The sequence below is a fragment of the Eschscholzia californica genome, unplaced genomic scaffold (assembly GCF_041429995.1).
Source record: "Eschscholzia californica isolate CP2 unplaced genomic scaffold, dmEscCali1.0.p SCAF_3, whole genome shotgun sequence".
NCBI lineage: Eukaryota > Viridiplantae > Streptophyta > Magnoliopsida > Ranunculales > Papaveraceae > Eschscholzia > Eschscholzia californica.
This window is the reverse complement of record NW_028238420.1, coordinates 2,422,046-2,431,594: the sequence shown is the minus strand read 5'-3', so window position 1 is coordinate 2,431,594 and position 9,549 is coordinate 2,422,046. Positions and strand designations below refer to the sequence as shown.

Here is a 9,549-nt window from a genome sequence, read left to right as displayed (position 1 = left end):
TTCCCCAATCTACATCCATGTAATTGACTTAAATACTATATTCCTATAGCCCATGGAACTGCGCTATCAGTCAATTCCCATGCTAGTCTTCTTAAGTCATTGTTGTCCATGCAATGACCTGGACTAGGGACTCAATAATGAATCTATTCCACGTTCACTTAGTGGGGTTCCATTTACCAGATCACGTATCTGATAAACCCACCTGGAATTCCTCATTATTTTTGGACCGTCATTAAACACTAAACCATTATTTAACGACAGAAATAAACTCCTTTATTTCTTTTTATTGAATGTAGCTAATTGATTACATGAAAACCCCTTTTCATTAATCCAATTACAACCTAAAGCCATTCATCGATGCGCTTTATACCTATGCCCCTTCTATGACTCTCATACTTGGGCTGAGGCAGTGGTTTAGTTAACGGATCGGCAACGTTGTCGTCCGTATCGACTTTGCAAATGACCACATCCTTTCGCTCAGTGATTTCCCTAATCACGTGGTACTTCCTTAGGATATGATTGGATTTCTGGTGCGCCCTTGGTTCCTTAGCCTGGGCGATAGCTCCATTGTTGTCACAATACAGAGTAACCCCACTTTCTATGCTAGGAACTACACCAAGTTCGGAGATAAACTTCTTTATCCAAACTCCTTCCTTCGCTGCTTCCGAAGCGGCAAGGTATTATGCTTCTGTGGTAGAGTCTGCTACAGTAGTCTGCTTTGAGCTCTTTCAGCTTACTGCTCCTCCGTTTAGACAAAAGACATAACCCGACTGCGATCGGAAATCATCTCTGTCCGTTTGGAAGCTCGCATCCACATGGCCTTCCACGATTAGTTCCTCTTTCCCGCCATACACCAAGAAGTGATCCTTAGTCCTTCTCAAGTACTTCAGGATATTTTTGGCTGCGGTCCAGTGTTTCTCCCCTGGATTAGATTGGTAACGACTACACATACTCAAAGCATATGAGACGTCCGGGCGAGTGCAGACCATGGCGTACATGATAGATCCTATTGCCGAAGCATAAGGCACCTTCTTCATGTGTGCTAGCTCATCAGGATCTCGGGGACACTGAGTCTTGCTAAGCGTCGTACCATGTGTCATGGGTAGGAATCCTCTCTTAGAGTCTTCCATCTTGAACCTCCCAAGAACCTTATCTATATAAGTCTCTTGACTAAGTCCAATCATCCTCCTCGATCTATCTCTATAGATCTTGATGCCCAATATGTATTCTGCATCTCCTAGGTCTTTCATTGAAAAACACTTCCTAAGCCACTCTTTCACGGAGTCAAGCATAGGAATGTCATTTCCAACGATCAGTATGTCATCCACATACAGGACCAAGAAAACTAGGTTGCTCCCACTAACCTTCTTGTATACACAAGATTCCTCTTCATTCTTCAGAAAACCAAACTCTTTGATTTTCTCGTCGAATCGAAGATTCCAGCTCCGACTTGCTTGCTTCAACCCGTAGATGGACCTTTGAAGCTTGCAAACCTTTCCAGCATTCCCGGAATCCTCAAAACCCTCAGGCTGTGTCATGTACACATCCTCTTCCAGTTTACCGTTCAGGAAGGCGGTTTTGACATCCATTTGCCAAATCTCATAATCATAATGAGCTGCAATTGCTAGAATAATCCTAATGGACTTAAGCATCGCGACAGGGGAAAAGGTTTCTTCGTAGTCTATACCCTGGACTTGTCTGTAACCTTTTGCCACCAGTCTAGCTTTGAAAACGCTCACGTTTCCATCCTTGTCTGTTTTCATCTTGAAAATCCATTTGCATCCTATGGGTTTTACCCCATCGGGCAAATCAACCAAGTTCCAAACTTGATTCTCAGACATGGATTCCATTTCGGATTTCATGGCTCCCAGCCATTTTTCGGAGTCTGGGCTCGTCATAGCTTCTTCGTAGGTGCTGGGTTCGTTATCCTCTACCAACAACAACTCTTGTCGTTGAGACAACTCAATCAGCCTTGCGGACCTACGCGGGGCTTGAACAACAGGTGAGACACTCTCAACTCCTTGAGGGTTCTCCTGCGAATCACATTCGCTCTGCGCGGGAGGATCTCCGAGATCTACCATCTCATCCCCTCTTTCCTCTTCTATCGGCTCATAATAGTTAGGAATCGCGACTTCTGGCATCGGTGCAACGGTGCCAGTTTGTTGCTCAGATCGAACCTCTTCGATCTCTATATTTCTCCCACTTGTCTTCTTGGAAAGGAACTCCTTTTCAAGGAAGACACCATCACGAGCAACAAACACTTTGTTCTCTGACGGGTTGTAGAAGTAATACCCCTTTGTCTCCTTCGGATAACCGACGAAGACACACTTGTCTGATCTTGGTGCTAGTTTATCTCCTTGTAAACGCTTTACATAAACATCGCAACCCCAGACTTTGAGAAAAGACAACTTTGGAACCTTTCCAGTCCACATCTCATGTGGCGTCTTTTCTACAGCTTTTGACGGAGCTCGGTTAAGTGTGAAAGCAGCCGTTTCTAGAGCATACCCCAGAAAGTGTTAGGAAGATCGGCTAAGTTCATCATCGATCGAACCATGTCCATCAATGTTCGATTTCTCCTCTCGGACACACCGTTCATCTGCGGTGTTCCTGGAGGAGTGAGTTGTGAAACTATTCCACAACTCCGAAGATGATCCTCAAACTCTTGACTCAAATACTCACCACCTCGATCCGATCGAATGGCTTTTATTTTCTTGCCAAGCTGATTCTCCACTTCATTCTGGAATTGTTTGAACACTTCAAACGATTCCGACTTATGCCTCATTAGATACACGTAACCATATCTAGTGAAGTCATCAGTGAACGTTATGAAGTAGCCATAGTTACCTCTTGCAAGTGTACTCATAGGTCCGCATACATCCGTATGTATCATTCCTAAGGGTTCACTCACCCGATCTCCTTTCCCCTTGAAGGACGATCTTGTCATCTTGCCCACTAAGCATGGCTCACATGTATCGTATGATTCCAAATCACACGATCCCAGAAGTCCATCTGCATGAAGCTTCTGCATGCGTTTCATGTTAATGTGACCCAAACGACAATGCCAGAGATAACTTTGGTTAGAATCATGAGTACGAAGCCGTTTCGTGTCTATGTTCAGGATTTCGTCTTCTATGTTCACAACATAAAGACCATTACGCAGCTTAGCACTGGTATAGAACATCTCACCCTTGTATAAAGAGCAACTCTTGTCCTTTATTATAGCGTGATATCCCTCCTTGTCTAACACCGACGCAGAGATGATGTTCCTCGATATAGTCGGTACGTAATAGCAATTACGTAGCACTAATATCAACCCAGTCTCTAAACTGAGCTCGAAAGTTCCTACAGCCACAGCAGCAACTCTTGCCTTGTTTGCGACTCGTAGAACCATCTCGCTCTTTGTCAGATACCTGACCTCCTTGAGCTCATCTAATTCTGAAATTATATGAGCTCCACATCCGGTATCATATACCCATGAGGGAGAGTCAGCCATATCTGCCAAATTGACCTCTATAACATAGGCACCGACTTCCACTTCCCTTTCTGGTAGCTCTATTACGCTTTCTTTCTTTGAAGCATCGAGAACTCTTCTCTGATCTTCCTCCCAATCTAGAAAGTCGTATAGATCTCTATCTAAACGTGAACTAATCCTATTTGCCATCTCTACTCTACAGAAACAAAATAAGGATTTTGCTAAGTACTACATTCAATGTTTACGCAAAAACACTTTTTGCCATATTATTCAATGAAAACCGTCCCCCTATGAATAATACGATTCCAAGACCCCATTCCTGTGAAGCTAAGCGTACTTTGGCACTGCCCTTAACTTCACCCTCCTGGGTGAGTAACTCCTTACTGATCATATCTCATATGACTATTGGTTGATGAATAACACTTATGTGTTAAATTCATCCTTTTGCCTCGAAATCCAAAACTCTTTTGCTGACTCGTTTGAGAATAACCATTTAGACATGTAGACCTCTTCATAGGTCTACCCGTATTGTCCCGAGGTAAAAGATGGCACCCTGCTTTGGCATGACCCACCATCGATGAACAAGGGCGCAACAGGTGTCTTAATCTGGGTAGGCATTACTCAAAATTCTTTTTGGGGACTCTTACGTTTTTGTTTGCATGCATTACTGTGAACTCTAACATAATCATACACCACACAAAACGTAAATAAGTAAATGCGCGCGAGAAAATAAATCAAGCAGATATGATCCTAGTATGGCCCCTAACCTAAAAGATCTAATCTTCTTAGGTTCTTTGCTTGTTTAGCCTCCGTTCGCCTGGATCTCCATCCTCGAACATCCATTGAATTCTCCCACTCGAACCACGATCTCATCCTTTGGCTCTTCAATGGACTCAATTGTACCCTTAAACTCTAATTACAAGACTCAACGATTCGCAGATCGTATAAAACTTGAAATTAAATTAATTACAACGGGCACCCATCCGTGCTTAAAAACAAGATAGAACAATTCTATGGCCATACTAGAACCCGCATTCACATCCATACACACATAATAATATGACATTCATAAAACACCCAAGTATGTATGAGATTCGCTTACTCAGGTCGAATCTAGGTTTGCTATGTTCTAGATAGCTATTCGGGAGATACTACCGACATCTCTATGTCTAACGTGCCTTAAGTCCCACTAATGGCTCGTTTGGTTTTATCTCAAAAGATTTTGAAATCGTTTTGGAAAAACTCCGATTCGGGCTTTGGTGGGCCCGGGTCGCTTTCGGAAAAAATATGGTCAAAGTTGGCAGAAGAAAATAACCTCCCACTTAAGTCAAGGCCCAAAAGACCCGAGTCTAACTCCAAAGACTTAAGTCAAACTTGGTCAAGGGACCCTTTGACTTGACCCAGTCAAGTCTCGGTCAAGGTCTGAACCAAGGTCAGACCCGGACTGGCACGTTCCAGACCGTGCCATGTCCCTCGGGTGGTCGCGTCCTGGCCCTAGGCCAGACGCTTCCAGCCCAGCAGACTCGTCCCAGACGCTCTGCCCAAGTCTGTGCTCCTCGGACTCCCAGTCCGAGGTAGCTTCTGGTCTCACCAGACGCGTCCCAGACGCTATATAGAAGGTCTGTCCTGGTCGCGTCCGGATTCTCAATCCGAGACGCGTCCGGACATGTCTCTGTGGTCGCGTCTGGAAGACGCGACCTCAGGTGCTGGACGCGGATCCTTCGGGATCCCTGTCCGAGACGCTCTCGGACTCCCAGTCCGAGACGCTCTCGGACGCGTCCTCTGTCCGAGAAACTCTCGGACGCGTCCTAATCCGAGACGCTCTCGGATTCCCAGTCCGGGAAGGACTGGGACGCGTCCTGAGCGTCCGCGACTGGCCAGACGCGTCCTGGGACGCGTCCTGGTCAGTCCGGTCTCTGGACAGCACCCAATTTCCTTCCAAATTTCTCAAAAATCCCAACTTTTTGCTGTTTTTGATGAGCTCTTCATCCAAAAATCAGCAATTTGAAAACTCTTTTCAAAAAACCATCCACTTTAAAATTTTATTTTGAAAACTCTTTTCAAAAACACCAAATTTTAAAGATTTCCCATTGAAACTCTTTCAATTTTCTATCCGATTAAGTCTAAATCTAATTTAAACTAATCAATTTCATGTCTAAATCCCTATTTAAACATAAAATCATCTAATCAATCAAGCTCGAATCTAATTCGACTAGTCAGAGATAGTTTCATGCAACCGGCTCGTGATGCCACTGTAGGGTTTTGGTGTATCTCATACACTACCTAGTGTTGTAAGCGGAATCTCAAACATCTCATGTTTAACACTAGATTGCCCAGGACCTATATGCATAAACTAATCAATGAACTAGAGAGGGATAAATACCTTAACGCGTTTTTCCCTCGAACCATTCCAATCGCATGCAAAGATCGAGAGCTCCAACTGTAGCTCCTCTACTTGAGACACCGAGTGAATGGACTTGATCTCCCTTCCTTTCAGACTGCTAGGACTTAGTAGAAGGTTGAGAAGAACTCTTCTTCTTGACTAGATTGATAGAATGGGAACTTTTTCTCTATATTCCTCTCTCTCCAATAGCTGTATATTCAGAGAGAGAGAGAGCTGTATAATTTTTCTTAGAGAAAAATCCACACCTTTTCTGTTCTCAACTGACCCAATATATAGACAAACCCTAATTAGAATCTCATTCAGATTAGGTTTTCTATTTTATGGGTCACAGAAAAGATAATTACCAAAATACCCTTTTTGGGGTATTTTGATAATCCCCTTAAGTGTGGCCGGCCAGGGCAGCCCACTATGGGCCTTATATGGCCGGCCCACTTACTCTGGTCGGCCATCTCATGGCCGGCCCAAAGAGCCTCCTTTCTATCTTGTCCCGAATCTCCATTCGGACCCTTTTGGCCTTCCCGGTTGAATCCCATCCAACTTAAGCCAGCTCCCGTCTAGTCAATACTCTCCGATCAAGCTACCACTCTTATGTGTAACCCGTTGTAGGATCCGGTCTATGTTAGCCTCGAATCAACTCCTTGATCCGATGATCGTAGTTAGCTTCTAACAAAGCATTACGACCCCTAATTGGACCGGACTGGATGATCTTTACGTGTGGTCATCGTTATCCTAACTGACAAATTGATCGCATTGCCACCTTGGTCGAAGGACACTCCTTCGGAAGGACATCTCCTTCAGACCGAACGGATAAATCCTTCATCATCATATTATTCTACACCTACAACAGTTACTACAACTTTTGAAGTCGAAAGAGGGAACAGTGAAAGAGAACATGTAAGAGAAATTTTACCACCGCAACCATCTTCTCTTTTTGGAACACTTCAATCACTTAAGTGCGAAACCGCTAGGATGAAAAATAATTGTGACAAGTTTGAGGCCGTATTACTTCGAACATCTTCCCCGCCTATTATGTCCCCAAACCAGGAAGAAGGAACATATACTCAAGAAGGACATGGCATGAAAATAGAAAAAGATGAGTTCGATGTTGATGAACCATACTACGATGTTATTAAAGAAGATAATTCCCGATTTCATATGGATTCAGTATCACCGGCAGTTCCTCCTCCCCCTTCAGTAATCTCATCTAGGGTTACACCAGAAACTGTTAGATTAGCAGTCAATTCTCTTCTCAAATGGAACAAATCCAAAGATAAAAACCCTCAACTATTTGAACAAGACGATTTCTTCTACCTTGTCTTAACCCTAAAAAAAATCCCACCTAAAGGTCGTACTAACCCTTATAAAATCCCTCTTCCTCACTCTCTTCACCCATCTGATTCAACCGAAGAACGTTGCTTAATCATCGATGATCGTTCTAAATCTTCTCTCTCATCTGAAGCAGCTAAGAAAAAGATCAAATCTGAAAATGTTCCTATTTCCAAAGTTCTCAAACTTTCTAAACTCAAGAAAGATTATCGTGCTTTTGAAGAAAAACGAAAACTTCTTGGTTCTTATGATATGTTCTTCGCTGATAAACGGGTAATTCCTTTCCTTCCAAAACTATTAGGTAAGCAATTTCTTAAGAAGAAGAAAATTCCTATTCCTGTTGATCTTACTCACACGAATTGGAAAGAACAGATTGAAATTTCTTGTAATTCAACTTTTCTTTACTTAAGAACTGGTACTTGTAGTGTAATAAAGGTCGCTAGGGTTTCTATGGAACGTGATGAAATTGTTGATAATGTTATGGCTGCAATTGAAGGAGTAGCTGAGATTGTTCCTAAAAAATGGTTAAATATTCGTTCTTTCCATTTAAAATTGTTGGAGTCTTTATCTTTACCTGTTTACCAGTCTGTCTCCGATTTAGGTTTAAAGATTGAAGGGATAAAACAGATAAAGGAGCTTAAAGATGGACACTTAACTGAGAAAGGAGAAGAGATTCTGAAGAAGATGATGAAGAAGAAGGGATCAAAAAAGGGTAGAATTCATGATGTTAGATACATGGATAATCAACTTGATGAGGAATTAGACGATATATCTGGTGAGGGTACTGAGAAGGTTCATGACTTATCATTACTGGTAGTCACTCCTCTTTCTCTAAGGTTGGAAATGGCTGAAGAAGTTATGCTTTCTTTAATTCCTAGGAATTCCTAGGAACACCACTACTCCTACCAAGAAGGCACAGATCCTCGCTAATTACTCGAGCAATCAACCTATTGTGTTGATTACGTTACATGTCGGCAAGATAACTGTAACAAGAGACCGCAACTTGTTGGTTATGGTTTCTAGACTTAATGAAGTTGAACTTGGAATGTTAGTCCAAGTTAATAAAAAGGAAGAGGCAAACAAGGTCATGCATCAGAAGAAATTTAAGTTTCTTTTTAAAAAGAACAATTTGGTATTTGCAATCTTCCTCGTCCAACTACATCATGGGTTTCCGTTTGTCGTTGGTGACTTGGTCCCTTTCTCTATCCATCGGATTTCATACACTGTTCGTGCAAAGTGGGAGTTACGAATCGCCTTGGTGGTATTCATCGTATGCGGGTCCATCAAATTAATTTCTTCGCCGAAACGGTTCGGGACGAACCTCGTGGGAGAAGAAGAAGCTGATGCAGGGGCACCCGGCGTAGACGCTTTTTGCCGTGGCCTAACGGCCACGTAGGCCAATCGGCCATAATGATTAGATTTAGGAAAGTCCCAGTTTTAGCATGATTCGTATTGAATCTAGGTTTAAGAAGTTACATTATTTCAGTATTTCCATTAATTGGGAAAGTCTAGTTTGAGTCTATCTATTTAGGAAGTTGCAGTATTTCAGTATTTCCATTATTCAGGAAAGTCCAGTTTGAGTCTAACTAGGAAAGTATGATATCCTATAAAAGGAAGTCTAGTCTGTCTTTTATTTTCATGTTGAAGAGAAACCCCAATCAAGTTTAATAAAGTATTCAGTTATTTAGAGTTATTCATCTTTTATTTACCGTTCTTTATTGTTCTTCAATTGCTTTTATCTTCCTCTTTTAATTCCGCTGCGTTCTACATCACTTCATGTAAGCTATTGTTATTGTAACACTTTTGTTTCAGAATTGTTTATGACATCCATTATTTCTTTATATGACCAAAAAACATGAAGGCTATTTATGATGTTTTTATGATGATTCAATCACGAAAATTTTTTATGCGAATCTAATTTATTAATATGTGAAGGTCTAAAATTAATTAATTTTTTTTTAATTTAAATATATGTTAGAGTAATGATAGAGTGATAGTATATTTACAAAAAAAATATCTTCAAGCATGGTTTACAAATGCATATAATTTATGAAAGTGAAAATTTACTCTCTTTTTTGTTTTTTGTTGAACAATGAAAATTTACTCTAATAATTTTAAGTTAGTTAGGATTGACTTAAAATCCTGGCTTCGTACATGGTGAGTTATTTTTAGTCACTAGGTTTATGTTTATTTTCAACTCAACTCTTTCGATCCACTTTTATTTTATGGGAAGTTAAACATAAATTTACTTAATCTTTTTGGTTTCCTACCACACTCACATCTCTTTAATCAACAAATAATACTGATATAATTTTCAGTATTCATTTTGTTTAGTTATTTTTTTATT

General features: G+C 41.3%; 1 protein-coding gene across 1 annotated transcript; it reads left to right on the top strand.

The window, feature by feature from the left end:
* The first annotated feature begins 6,934 nt into the window (after positions 1 to 6,934).
* Positions 6,935 to 8,090, top strand: LOC147547639 (uncharacterized). The gene has a single exon (XM_086665937.1). It carries the CDS (start codon positions 6,954 to 6,956, stop codon positions 8,088 to 8,090), a length of 1,137 nt encoding a protein of 378 aa, XP_086522063.1. The 5' UTR covers positions 6,935 to 6,953.
* Positions 8,091 to 9,549: the final 1,459 nt, after the last annotated feature.